The 15,017-nt window shown below is 39.7% G+C and overlaps 1 protein-coding gene and 1 non-coding gene across 2 annotated transcripts; both read left to right on the top strand.

The window, feature by feature from the left end:
• Positions 1-379: 379 nt before the first annotated feature.
• LOC108815762 (uncharacterized) lies at positions 380-3,647 on the top strand. Its single transcript, XM_056987225.1, has 7 exons — positions 380-1,261; positions 1,319-1,488; positions 1,676-1,790; positions 1,875-2,500; positions 2,591-2,869; positions 2,951-3,056; positions 3,126-3,647. The coding sequence occupies exons 1-7, from the start codon at positions 380-382 to the stop codon at positions 3,552-3,554; spliced, it is 2,607 nt and encodes an 868-aa protein (XP_056843205.1). The 3' UTR covers positions 3,555-3,647.
• Positions 3,648-11,358: 7,711 nt separating this feature from the next.
• On the top strand, positions 11,359-11,465 carry LOC130497164 (small nucleolar RNA R71). Its single transcript, XR_008936175.1, has one exon. It is a non-coding gene; the product is annotated as a small nucleolar RNA R71 (small nucleolar RNA).
• The last annotated feature ends 3,552 nt before the right edge of the window (positions 11,466-15,017 follow it).

The raw sequence follows: 15,017 nt of genomic DNA, 5'->3' as shown, positions 1-15,017 counted from the left end.
TTTCAATCGATCTCCCTCGAAGTTATACTGTTCTGATATGGAAAAAGCATGGGTTTGGCTTCCAAGGTAGTAATCTTTTCGAAATTTTAATTCATGACAAGTTCTTCTTCTGTTCCAAATTTTTGTTCTCATTCTGAAAAAAATCTTTTTATATATATGTAGGGCTAGCCTCGAATATTTGGAAGGAGCAACATGCTTTGTTACTGCATCAGCGAGGAGGTTAGGAGATCCGACATAAATATTATGTCCATGTACTCACTGCAGAAACCTTACCCATCAAGTTTTAGACAAAGTAACGGAGCATCTTGTCATAAGGGGTATGGATAAGAAGTATATGAGGAGTACCTGTTGGAGTTTACATGGTGAAAGAAGGTCTGATATGACTGATAGTGCCCCTCAATCAGAAACTGAGGCTTATGGTTTGCTAAGGACGGCTTATTTTGATAGTGGTGAACCTGATGAACCGCCATCTGATCACACTGGAGGAGAGCCTGTACATGGTGAACATGATGAACACTCGGAGTTTAGGAAGAAGGTGAGAGATGCTGAAACTCCATTGTACTTGACATGTAGCAAGCACACCAAAGTTTCTGCGATCATGGCCCTTTACCGCATCAAAGTAAAGAGTGGAATGTCAGTGGCTTACTTTGATCAGCTACTGTCGACATTACATGACATGCTACCGGAAGGCAATGTACTACCAAAGTCGACTGATTCGATTAAGAAGTTCTTGAAGATTTTTGGGCTTGGCTACGATATGATTCATGCGTGCAAGAACGATTGTATTCTCTATAGGAAGCAATATGAGGAGTTGGAAACCTGCCCACGATGTAGTGCTTCTAGATGGGAAATTGATAAGCACAATAATGAAGAAAAGAAAGGAATTCCAGCAAAGGTCCTAAGGTATTTTCCGATCAAAGACAGATTCAAGAGGATGTTTAGATCATCAAGGATGGCTGAGGATTTGCGATGGCATGCCAACAATGCCACTGAAGATGGTATAATGCGACACCCTGTTGACTCGTTATCTTGGGCTCAAGTGAATAATAAGTGGCCAGAGTTTTCTAGTGAAGCAAGAAACCTTCGACTCGGTCTGTCAACCGATGGTATGAGCCCTTTCTCTCTCCAGAACACAAAGTATAGTACTTGGCCGGTGTTGTTAGTCAACTACAACTTGCCACCAACTCAGTGTATGAAGGCTGAGAACATCATGGTGACTATGTTGATCCCTGGACCGACGGCTCTGAGCAACAACATTGATGTTTTTCTAGAACCACTGGTAGAAGACTTAAAAGAATTGTGGAGTGAGGGAATTTAGGTATACGACTCATTCCTGAAAGACAAGTTTACACTAAAAGCTATGTTGTTGTGGACTATAAGCGACTACCCGGCTCTAGGGACTTTGGCAGGTTGCAAAGTTAAAGGGAAACAAGCATGCAATGTTTGTGGAAAGGATACACCAAATAGGTGGCTCAAGTTTAGTCGCAAGTATGTGTATTTGGGGAATAGGAAGCGACTAAGCCATGGACATCACAACAGACGCAAGAAATGATGGTTTGATAATACAGTAGAGAACGGGACTGCAAACAGGATTCAAACAGGTGCAGAAATTTTTGCAACATTAAAGAACTTCAGGAATGATTTTGGAAGATCTTTAGCCAAGACAAAAAAAAAGGAAGAGCAATGTCTTGTCAGAAGAGCAGGTGGCTGAAGACGAAGAAAATGACGAAACGAGTGATCAATGGAGGTGGAAGAAACGATCAATATTCTTCGATTTACCCTACTGGAAGGTATTACAGTCTATTGTTAGACTGAGATACGATTGTCACATTTTGTTTTTCCATTAACTGATCATACTGTTTTCAATGTGTTAGGATTTGCCGGTGCGTCACAACATCGATGTCATGCACGTGGAAAAGAACTTGTCTGATGCATTATTATCAACACTGATGCAGAGTGCTAAGTCAAAAGATGGCCTCAAAGCGAGACAGGACTTAGAAGATATTGGAATCCGGAAAAACTTGCACACACAGGTACGGGGAAAGAGATTCTACTTGCCTCCAGCAACTTATTGGCTCAGTAAGGAAGAGAAAAAGATATTTTTTCAAAGGTTGTCTGCGTTCAGAGGCCCTGACGGCTACTGTGGTAATATTGGTAACAGTGTTTCAATTAACCCTCCTTCGATTGGGAGTCTTAAGTCCCATGATCATCATGTACTAATCCAAAATCTGTTACCTGCTGCGTTACGAGGGTTGCTTCCTAGAGGACCAAGAGTGGCAGTAACTCGAGTATGTAATTACTTCAACAGATTGTGTCAGCGTGCTATTGACGCGGAGAAGCTGATAACTTTGGAAAATGAATTTGTGGAGACAATGTGCCAACTCGAGCGGTTTTTCCCTCCATCGCTCTTCGATATCATGTTCCACCTTCCTTTACACCTAGCAAGAGAGGCACGTTTAGGAGGTCCTGTGCACTTTCGTTGGATGTATCCATTTGAGAGGTTTGTTTTCATTTTGTTCAATCGTATTGTAGAATGTTTATTTCTGATCAACTGAGGTTTGTAACTATTGCTATATTGTTTGAGTTGTAGATACATGAAAACACTGAAGGCATATGTAAAGAATTTTGCTAGGCCAGAAGCATGTATGGCTGAGGGGTACTTAGCTGGAGAATGCATAGCCTTTTGTTTAGAGTTCCTGAAAAGTGTTGTACCAGTTGAAGAAGTACTTAACCGTAATGAAGATCTTCAGTCTGATGGAATGGTTATTGAAGGTCGACCACTGCAAAAGGGAACAGAGGTTATTCTTTCAGAGAAAGATAGAGACATAGCACATCGATATGTTTTGATGAATATGGCTATTATGGATCTGTATGTTGAGTAAGTTCTACTGTCCCTCTCAAATTCAGATTCTTTTTATCAGTCTGATAACTCTCTACTTTGTAAAACCAGGATGAACTTACAAGAACTGCAAGATAATGATGTTCGATTAGCAACAAATGAAACTTTGTTATGGAAGCATCACACCCAACAATTTGCTGAATGGGTGAAGAATAAGGTTTGTACAACTTCACTATCTGTTTACTTTTCTGTTCACATAGCTCACACATTATTACATCCTTGTTAGATACCTTCTAACTCAAAGGATCATTCTACGAAGCTGAGGTGGTTGGCCTTTGGACCAAGGTTTACTGCTCATACCCATAAAGGTTTTGTCATTAACGGGAACCGATTTCACATACAATCCGTTAAACGAAAGACTCAGAATAGTGGAGTCACTTACGAAGCTTTCAACATGTGTAAATCTTCTGCAAGAGATACAAGACATACAGCCGATATGGTCACATATTATGGAGTGATAACAGAGATCATTCTCCTCGACTACCACATGTTCAGCGTTCCTTTATTCAAGTGTAATTGGGCGAACAGAGGCTACGGTGTTAAGGAAGAAGATGGTTTCACCCTTGTCAATCTTCATGTCAACCAAACGCCATATTTACAAGATCCATACATTCTACCATCACAAGCAAAACATGTATTTTACTCTAGAAGATGAAGAATCGCCATGGTATGTTGTTATGAGAGCACCACCTAGAGGATATCATGAACTCGAGACAGAGGAGGACGTTGTCGGAGCACCATTACCCGCACAGGAATTTGATGATGCAGGGCAATTGTCTGATGATGAAAGTTTTTGTGTTAGGGATGATTGTGATGGAATTATAGTTGCTGATTGATTTTGTTTGGATTGGAAAATTTGTGATAATTGAGTATATTTTTTTATTTTGGAATATTTTAATTATAATTAATTATTATTTGATATTTTTTTTTAATTCTGTATTATTTTAAAAATCAAAATATTAAATAAAATTTGTTAAAAACAAATGAAACAATTGCATATAAAAATGCAATGAAATATCCAAAAATTGCTATTGATAGACGACAATAGTAATTACAAATCGCTATATTAAATTTTAAAAAAATGCTATAGTTAAAAAGTTATAATATCATTTTCGCGACGCTATAATAAAAATTTATAATTGCATAACGCGAATCGCTATTAATAAATAAATATCAATAGCACATTGAAAAACCGCTATGAAATGTACGAGACCTATTATCGCGGGCGATATTGGAGCGCTTTCTACAACGCTATGGTAACGTGTTATAGCGTTTTAGCTGTGCTATTAAAACCCTTATTTCTTGTAGTGAAACTTGAGTTTTTTGGATGAATATGGAAACAAAGTGAAAGAGATGTTGTTTTTAGTTCATAACAATTGGGAAAAAGAGAGTGTAAATCGATTTGAGATACATTAAGAGCTTCAAATTGGTTGTTCATGGTGCTTAGGGTATTGATGGCAATTGTAATCTTGTAAATACGTGAAGATGATGAGGTTGAGAGAGTAAAAATGCCATTTTCGAAAAGAAAAAGAAAAAAACAATTAATGGCATTTTCGTGAAAAATGTGAACTTGTGGGGTGAAGAGGACAAAAGAAAAATTCAAAAAAGCATAGATTAGTTTTGTGTTTGACTTTGAGTTTTGAGTCAATTTTGCAAAAAACCCTAGGATGAGAGAGAATATTTATGTCTCTATTTTTGTTTTTTTTGCCTGCTAGATTTGGTAAGTCGGAAAGAGTAATTTTGTGGAGTCCATAATTTATTTTCTCCCACAAAACTTAAAACTTTTGCCCACTAGTTTTTGTGGACTTCATAAATAGCTTTTGTCGAAAAACATATAAACTATATATAAAGTCAACATGAAATCTTTATAAATTAATATAAACTCGACATAACTATTAAATTTATGAAAATTACCTAATAAATTATGCACTTTGACCATAAGCTAGTTTCCAAATTTATAAGTTTAACCTGATTTTTTTATATGAGAAACATAAACAGAATCATGTAAACTCTGGAAATCAAACGTATAAGTTCACATCTATATGGATAACAAACGATAATTGCTTCTTTGCACTGCGTAGAAAAATGTCTGCCTTTGAATTCTACATCCGTGGTATATGAATGAATTATGAGATGTTGAAACTTCTCTTTAAGACCTTTATGTCTTCTAGTTAACTTGCATAGACTGGCTATTCTTCTGGTTCCGAAACCTTTTTCACTAACTAAGAACAATCCGTTTCAAATGTAACAGTAAACTGTCTGAGATTCCTCATACACTCTATTACCCAAATAAGAGCCTCTATTTCCGAGTTAAGTGGCGACTGACTCGCTCTTGTCCCGAATATACATCTTAATTTTTCCATGATCCATCCGTAAAACATCATCGACATGGGATAGTTAGTACTATCGCTTCTACTGGTAATCGAGTTTGCTCGATTCCCCGTGTAAGTGAGATCTGCGACTCATCCTAAAGTAAAGACTCCTTTTCTGCCATTTTAAAAGTATCTTTATGATCAATGTCCAAATTACTAAAAACTTTGTTGTTTCTTCCTTTTCATATGTAACATAAAATCCATGCAAATTGATGATCTTCCTAGAAGTCGTCTTGACCTCCTAGAAGTCGTCTGGACCTCCTGGAAGTCGTCCCAGATCTGGAGGTCCAGACGACTTCCAGGAGGTCCAGACGACTTCCAGGAGGTCCAGTTGACTTCCAGGAGGCCCAGACGACTTCAAGGAGGTCCATAAGACTTTCTGGAGGCCAGACGACTTACAAGAGGTCCAGAAGACTTCCAGGAGGTCTAGACGACTTCCAGGAGGTCCATAAGACTTCCAGGAGATCCAGAAGACTTCCTGTAAGTCGTCTGGACTTCCTGGAAGTCGTCTGGACTTCCTGGAAGTCTTCTGGACCTTTTGGAAGTCGTCTGGATCTCCTGGAAGTCTTATGGACCTCCTGGAAGTCGTCTAGACCTCTTGTAAGTCGTCTGGACCTCTTGGAAGTCGTCTGGATCTCATGGAAGTCGTCTGGATGATGCTAGGACTTTTCTAGGGTCCTAATCAAATGTTGAAGTATAAAAGATGTCAATTCAATTCTAAGTGATTCTAAAGCAAAGGGAATGCAAGACCTTGTCTAATCTAAGTGCAACCATTAAGAGAGATGATATTAAACTAAGAATGATAATAAAATGCAATAAAGCAAAAGACTTTCTTTGATTATGAGAATGAGAGGACTCATGGGATAAGGATTTAGACCTTGGGTGATCAAACTTTATCTAAAAGTGTCAGCTTTCAATCAATCTATCTACCTTAGACCTAGACACAAGACTAAACAAACTCTATCTCTAGATGAATGCTCATTTGCTTCCAAAACTCAAGCATCAAATCTCTTTGGTTGAATGTTTAGGAAGCAATCATTAATGACAAGTCTAATAGCCATCTTAACACCTTTAACAACAAATCTCTTTGGTAGAGTATGTTAAAAGCTTAGGAGAGTTGGGTCAGACATTTCATCGAACACCTTGTAGGTGGGAAATGTCTAGAACTCAACTTTAGAGAGGCCAGCTCTAAAGAAGCATTAAAAACACTCTACTAGCAAGGATTAAGAAGGATCTACACCTAAACACCTTAGATCAAGCCTAATCACCCTTAATCTCCCTAACCCATGAATCCAAAAGTGGATTACTCACTAATCACCATGATTACTCTTGAACCCATGAGGTTTCCAAGCTTAATCATGTTTAAGAAAGAAAGAAATGAAATTATAAACACTCAAGAACACAAGAACAAAAGGGAAGAACTTTCACCCAAAAGAGGTTTTGTGATTCTTAAGAGAAAATAAGATAATCTCTCCAAAATGGAGATTACAAAGTATTTATACTTAGGTTTAGGGTAAAGAAAGATACATAGGATAAAAGACTAGAGTGCCCCTTTGATAAGGCTAATTAGAACCTCAAAATAGTGTTTGAAATGACCCAAGGTCGAATTGGGTCGAACCGAACCGGTTTGAGAAAACCAGCCTCAACCACTCTCTCACCCAAACTGCCTCACGCCCGGGTTGCGCATTCCGGTCCTGCACTCCGGTCTGAGCCTGCACGCCCGGCATTCTCACCATGGTCTGACCACTCCGGTCTCAGCCTCCACGCCCGGAATGCTCTCCCCGGTCCAGCCATTCCGGTCCTGCCTCACGCCCGTCTTCTCCTCCACGGTCCTCCATTCCGGTCCATGGCTTTACGCCCGGGGTGTGCTTCCCGGTCCTCACAGTCCGGTCCTGCCTCTTCACGCCCGGGATGGTGATTCCGGTCTCGACATTCCGGTCTAGTCGAGTCTAAGAGAGTACTTGCTTGGCTGAGCTTCATTCTTCACCTCCTTTGGATCTTTGAACTCTTAAACGCTTCACATCATCTCATAGTATGCTCCAACACCTGATAGGGACATATGAATGCAATATGGATCCTAAAGACACTAAGATCTAAGCTATATGATCAAAATGCATAAGATATGAAAGCTAAAAACATGTAAATATTCAAGATATCAACTCCCCCACACTAGTCCTTTACTTGTCCTCAAGTAAACTTTCAAGAACTAAGGAGGAGAGGCTTGAAAACAGGGATTTCATAACCAAAAGATGCTCTTCTTAGCTCTCATCTTAACAATCTTGCATAATCATAACAACTAGCTAGAGCAAAACTTCCATTCTTCTCTAACTTCTCTAGGCCTATTCAACTCTTTTGATCTCTACACTCATCATCATGATTCCACAAACCCAAATCCAACAACTCTCTAACAATCATTAAGCAAACTTAATAGAAAATCCTGCAAATGGTCAAAAGGTCCAAGTCATTTGGTTTGGAAAGGAAATGTTTTTGTTCAATGATGAAATAAGAAGTTCAAAATAATCTTTAAGGGTGGTTTACTCTCAAAACAAAGTAGCTTTGGTAATGCACATAATATATCTAAGAAAGGGATCAACTCATGCATACAATGCTCAATCTCCATTGTTCTACCCTTCCCCATATATATACAAGTTCAAACTTCAAATTCAAATGCCCAAACCCAACTCTCATCACTCACCAAGATAACCCAAAGAACTCAAAACACTTCTTTAAATAGAACTCTTTTCTTTTATGGAGTCAATCAAGGGATTTTTATTTTTATTTACACTTTTAGATTCAACTTAGCTCTTTCTAAACTTTGCTAGCCCCCTTTTTTCATATATATATATATATATTTTTATTTTCATATTTTTAAAACTTTTTAAGATTTATTTTTTTTTATTTGGGGGCCTAGACATTAATGCTTTGAGCTAAGGATCACAAATTACAATCCCTTGAGACTAGATAATCACTCTTAGAGTTCTAAAAGTCTAATCTTCTCTTTCTTAACCAAACCATACTCCCAAAGGTAAAATCAACAACACTCACCACCCAATCCTAAGTGCTAGACAAAGATGTGTCTAATCTAGCTAGAATGGAGACTAAGCATTGTCGACCCCGATACTCTCAACATTATGCACATGCAAAGCTTTCCAAAAAGACCTCACTCAACAAACAATGAAGGCTTGAAAGAAAGCTTTGGGTTCAGGGTGTGGAGTGCCACTAGAAATTGTCAAAAAGATTGGACAAGAAGGATAAGACAATTCAAGTGTGTATAAGCCATGACTCAGCACACAAAGGACCATAAGCAAGAGACATTAAGTTTAAATAAGACAGGAGCATCTTCAAAGAGAGAGTTTCAAACAATCCAATGAGTTTTGAGAAGAGAATTCAAGGCACAAAGTCTACAAGCTATCAAGAGAATGCTAAATCTAGTTGTCATGATTACAAATGTTGCCAAAATGAGAACTTAGCATGAGCATCTTTACAGGGTAAAATCATCCCCTTATGCATGAATGCAACCTATATGAATGCTTCTAGACTCAATCCTAAATGCAAATCATGCAACTAAATGCTTCTTTTTGTGTTTTTCAAAAAATTTCAAATTTTTATGGGTTTTCTATGCAATAACTATACACAATGCATGCTAGATGACAAGAAACACAAGAACATCAGCAACTTGCACCTCCCCCACACTTAATTCACACAGTCTCTTGTGTGAAAAGTGGAGAGAGGTGACCAAAATAAAATCTAAATGCAAATGAAAATGGTATATACAATGGAAGGTGAAGGAGTACCTCTATGGAGCGTGGGGTGAGGCATTTCTGTCCAAGGAGTAGAGTTTGGTCGCCTTCCTTCATCTAAGGGTCTTGAAGTTGAAAATCCAAAAGAAATATGTACAAGGATAGTCATGGGACTTCCTCCCAAGTGAGCTTGTTTTAAGTCTCTAGCTTGACTTTCCACCTTCTTTTTGCTAGTGAGAAGGAGGGTCCTTTCCACCTTCAAGAGTGATGGTGGACGTGAGAGAGGAGCTCTTGAAGCTTGACTGGATCATCTTGGAGCTGAGGGGTGATGATGGCTTTTGCACTTGAGAATGGCCTTGACTTGCCCTTACACTTGAGCTTATACTCAATGACACCATCCTTGAGCTTCATTGTATGGAGAATGAGAGTGTGTGGGAGCATATCAAGAGGTAGAGGATGAGGTTCTTGCAGCAACTTCTTCTTGCCATGAGTGGCCTTTGAGGTTCCACTCATCCCCTCCTTTTTAGCACTTTCCAAGTGCTCAACACACAACTCTGTAGAAGTCTCTCCATTGAGACCTTTTGTCTCACAAACAACAACTTCATCTTGGGGCTTCTTATCAGCTTCTTGTCCAAAAGTGATTGTCCCACAATAGCCAGCATCCAATGGAGGTTGTAATGGGTAGGAGACAGATTGGTTCACATTCATGAGGGTGACCTTTTTGTTGGGAAAGTCAATGCAAGCTCCAACTGTTGTGAGGAAAGGTGTACCCAAGACCAAAGGAACTCTCTTCCCAGTCGCCATGTTAAGGACAGTGAGGTCAATGGAAATGGTGCATGCTCCAATCTTCAAAGGGAAGTCTTTAATGATACCAAGTGGGGTTGTAGAAGAGGAATCCCCAAACTGTAGTGAAGACTTGTCTGGTTCCATACTCTCAATCCCTATACTCTTCACCATCTCCATTGAGATTACATTCACACTAGCACCAGAGTCAACAAGAGCATCTTTAAGAGTGAGCTGACCAAGGGAGCAAGGTAAAGTGAACATCCCTTGGTGTCCAAGCTTAGGAAGAGACTTTGGAGGGACTGGTGGGTCAAGCTGCAGTGTTGAGATGTTCAGGAGCTCTGCTACTTCTTCTTTGTGAGTGAGAATGTCCTGGATGAGCAGCATTTGGACATGAGCCTCACGTATACCCGATATCTCTGGAAGCTTGATGCCAACATCACTTAGGTCCTTCCTGAACTTGGAGATAACCTTCTTCTGAGCTTTGGTGAGGACCCTTTGTGGAAATGGGAGTGGGACCTCATATGGTGGTGGCTCAACCTTAGGAGCTTCTTCTAGCTTGACCGCTTTTAGCTTGTGGTCAGCCCTCTTCTCAACTTGTTTCTCAGCCCTAGGCTCAGTTCTCTGCATATTTGTTGCTTCAACATTCCTTTCAACTTGTACCTGAACCCTTTCCATAGCCTTATCCACCATATATGCTTCAGCTGTTGCTACAATCTCTGTTCCATGCAAGAGTCTTTCAATCTCATCCACCTCTTTCTCATGATCACTCAGCTCAATCTTTGAAGAAGTAGTAGAGATGACAACATTGCAAGACTCCTTGGGATTCTTATCTGGTTTCCCTGGCAGTAATCCCATTGGGCTCTTGGAAGATGATGGCATAGAGGCGACCTGACTCTCCAAAGCGTTGAAGCGAGAGGCAAGTACTAGGAACTTGTTGTTCAGCTCGGTATAGCTAGTATCAATCTTGGAGTGCACAGTTTGGAACTCATGGCCAATGTCCTTTGCTAATCTAGACTGAGCATCCATTATCTGCTTGAACATTGACTCCATACTTGAGTCAGGAGCTGTAGCTTGAGAAGAGCTTCCTTGAGCTTGAGTGGACTGATTGTTGTTGTTCCCAAAACCAGGAGGTGTGTTTTGCCTAGGCTGGTATTTATTGTACTGAAAGTTAGGTTCCTTCCTGTACCAAGTACCATTGTTGTTGATGAAGCACAACTCCTCTTGCCCTTCCAAACCAGCTACTTCATTCACCTTAGGAGGTGTTTCTTGACTAGGACCACCCACATAGTTCATTTGCTCTTGCTTAGCTTGGGTGGAGAGAATCAAGTCCATCTTGTCTTGCAAAGACTTGAGCTCTCTCTTGGTCTGCTGATCATCACCTCTGTTGGCTCTATCATGCTCCTCACTATAAACTGAGTCACTCTTAGCCATGTTCTCCACCAGCTCTTCTGCTTCCTCCTCAGTCCTGCCCAAGAAGAAACCATTGCTAGCAGTATCAAGCCCGTTTCTGCACTGTGGTAGAGCTCCTCTATAGAAGGTGCTAAGTAAGCTCTCCTTGCTGAAGCCATGATGTGGGCATTGAGACCAGTAGCCTTTGAACCTCTCCCATGCTTCGCTAAAGCTCTCAAGATTCTTCTGTTGAAACCCAGAGATTTCGTTCCTTATCTTGGCTGTCCTGGATGAGGAGAAAAACTTCTCTAGGAAAGCCCTCTTGCACTCATCCCAAGTAGTGATGGAGTCACTTGGAAGAGTCTTCTCCCACTGGTGTGCTTTGTCTCCCAAGGAAAAAGGGAACAACTTGAGCTTGAAGGCATCTTCAGAAACACCATTGGTCTTGGACAAGCCACAATACTTATCAAACTTGTCCAAGTGATCAAATGGATCCTCAGCAGCAAGGCCATGATACTTGTTGTTCTCTATGGTGTTGAGCAGCCCTGACTTGATCTCAAAATTGTTGTTCTCCACAGCTGGTGCTCTGATTCCCAACCTATGACCATTAATGTGAGGTTGATCATAGGCTCCAATGGCGCGAGCTTGGCGCTGTGGGTGTTGTGGTTGGCGTTGTGGTCTAAGGTGTGCAGCTCCTTGACCATTGCCATCTTGAGCAGCTCTATCTTGAGGCAAGTTCTCCATATCAAATCCCAACCTCTGAACCTGAGCCTGTTGCTCTTCTCCTCTTCTCCTTCTTACAATCTCTCTTTCAAGTGCAGCTATGTCAACTCTTGGAACTAGGCTTGATGAACCTCTGCCCCTCAAGTTCATACACCTGAAAATCAAAAAGGAAAGAAAGAAGCAGAACCAATATCACAATAAAAGAAAAAAAAATGACTTAGTCTCAAGCAAGTGACTAAATCCCAATGTCAAAATCAACTTAGAAGTTGGCAACGGCGCCAATTTGATGAGAATGAGAGGACTCATGGGATAAGGGATTTAGACCTTGGGTGATCAAACTTTATCTAAAGGTGTCAGCTTTCAATCAATCTATCTAACTTAGACCTAGACACAAGACTAAACAAACTCTATCTCTAGATGAATGCTCATTTGCTTCCAAAACTCAAGCATCAAATCTCTTTGGTTGAATGTTTAGGAAGCAATCATTAATGACAAGTCTAATAGCCATCTTAACACCTTTAACAACAAATCTCTTTGGTAGAGTATGTTAAAAGCTTAGGAGAGTTGGGTCAGACATTTCATCGAACACCTCCTGGGTGGGAAATGTCTAGAACTCAACTTTAGAGAGGCCAGCTCTAAAGAAGCATTAAAAACACTCTACTAGCAAGGATTAAGAAGGATCTACACCTAAACACCTTAGATCAAGCCTAATCACCCTTAATCTCCCTAACCCATGAATCCAAAAGTGGATTACTCACTAATCACCATGATTACTCTTGAACCCATGAGGTTTCCAAGCTTAATCATGTTTAAGAAAGAAAGAAATGAAATTATAAACACTCAAGAACACAAGAACAAAAGGGAAGAACTTTCACCCAAAAGAGGTTTTGTGATTCTTAAGAGAAAATAAGATAATCTCTCCAAAATGGAGATTACAAAGTATTTATACTTAGGTTTAGGGTAAAGAAAGATACATAGGATAAAAGACTAGAGTGCCCCTTGGATAAGGCTAATTAGAACCTCAAAATAGTGTTTAAAATGACCCAAGGTCGAATTGGGTCGAACCGAACCGGTTTGAGAAAACCAGCCTCAACCACTCTCTCACCCAAACTGCCTCACGCCTGGGTTGCGCATTCCGGTCCTGCACTCCGGTCTGAGCCTGCACACCCGGCATGCTCACCACGGTCTGACCACTCCGGTCTCAGCCTCCACGCCCGGCATGCTCTCCCCGGTCCAGCCATTCCGGTCCTGCCTCACGCCCGACTTCTCCTCCACGGTCCTCCATTCCGGTCCATGGCTTTACGCCCGGGGTGTGCTTCCCGGTCCTCACAGTCCGGTCCTGCCTCTTCACGCCCGGGATGGTGATTCCGGTCTCGACATTCCGGTCTAGTCGAGTCTAAGAGAGTACTTGCTTGGCTGAGCTTCATTCTTCACCTCCTTTGGATCTTTGAACTCTTAAACACTTCACATCATCTCATAGTATGCTCCAACACCTGATAGGGACATATGAATGCAATATGGATCCTAAAGACACTAAGATCTAAGCTATATGATCAAAATGCATAAGATATGAAAGCTAAAAACATGTAAATATGCAAGATATCACTGGACCTCCTAGAAGTCTGGACCTCATGGAAGTCGTCTGGACGTCCTGGAAGTCGTCTGGACCTCCTGGAAGTCTTCTGAAGAAGTCTTCTTCCATATTAAGTGGAGTCTAAGCTTGTCTTTGTAGAGAAATGATATATAATAGTTTGTTTGTGGTATGTTTTGCGATTTGCATGTGTACTCCCTTAATTGTGACTTTTTTGTAAAATCATTAATAATGTTTCCCAAGATGTAATATATGTAATAAATAAGAATGTTGGTAGCCTCATACTGATACAACATTTTAAGAAGCACTTTAACCATTGTTCCAACTCATAACAATAATCATCATTGGTTTCTATAACAAAAATACTTAAGAGATGGAAAAAAACAATAGTAACTAGTCAAAGCATATCACATTTTTTTACAAGTTTGTGTTGAAAATGTTTTTTTTTGTAGAAGACTTACGAGTAAGTCGTCTGGTAAATCTTTTTTGTAGAAAACTTATCAGACGACTTACTAGTGAGTCTTCTGTAATTGTTAAATCTTCAGACTTGTATTGTTTTATACGCAACATATGGATGCTTTTATTCTCCATATAATGCATGTATCTAACGCGCCATCTGCAAAAATTCAAAATAAAACACATTAACAAAGATTAAACATGTATGAGTTAAAAACATATTAGCTAGAAACTTTGAGTAACATGAATATTGGTAACCTCATAAATATCACCAATTATGTTATAAATTTCATTCAGTATCCCCAATATTGATTAATATACATGAATTAATAAGAAAATGTTAAAAAGTCTTTATATTATTAGAGAAAATGAAAGTTTACTAGACATAAGTCTGGAAGACTTACTAGTAAGTTATCTAGAAGACTTACAAGTAAGTCGTCTAGAGAGGTCATTTTTGCAATTGACTTTTAAATGGGACGACTTACTTGTAAGTCGTCCAATTTTGTTTGTTAAAAAAAAACTCCAGACGACCTACCAGTAAGTCGTCAAAGATAAACATGTTATTTTTGCATTTGACCGAATTGTGTCAGATATTTGACTTTTCCTGGACGACTTACAAGTAAATCGTCTCCGAGAAAACAAAAAACACAATATTTTATTATTTCTAGACGACTTACAAGTAAGTCTTCTCAGGTTAGTTTTGCAATTGGAAAATTAAACTTAAATATTTAATTTTTCCTAGACGACTTACTTGTAAGTCGTCTAGTCAGACGACTTACTTGAAAGTCGTCCAGTCAGATGACTTAAGTTAAGTCATCCAGACGACTTACTTAAATATATGACACAATTCAGTCAAATGCAAAACTAACCCGTTTATCCTAGACGACTTACTGGTAAGTCGTCTGAAGTTTTTTTTTTAACAAACAAAACTGGACGACTTACAAATAAGTCATCCAGTTTGACCAGAAGACTTACCCTTAAGTCTTCTACAGCCAGAAGACTTACGGGTAAGTCTTCTACAGCCAGACGACTTACGGGTAAGTCTTCTACAGCCAGAAAAC

Source organism: Raphanus sativus, chromosome 6 (genome assembly GCF_000801105.2).
Source record: "Raphanus sativus cultivar WK10039 chromosome 6, ASM80110v3, whole genome shotgun sequence".
NCBI classification, from domain to species: domain Eukaryota; kingdom Viridiplantae; phylum Streptophyta; class Magnoliopsida; order Brassicales; family Brassicaceae; genus Raphanus; species Raphanus sativus.
The sequence above is the reverse complement of the archived record's forward strand: the minus strand, read 5'-3'. Positions and strand labels throughout refer to the sequence as shown.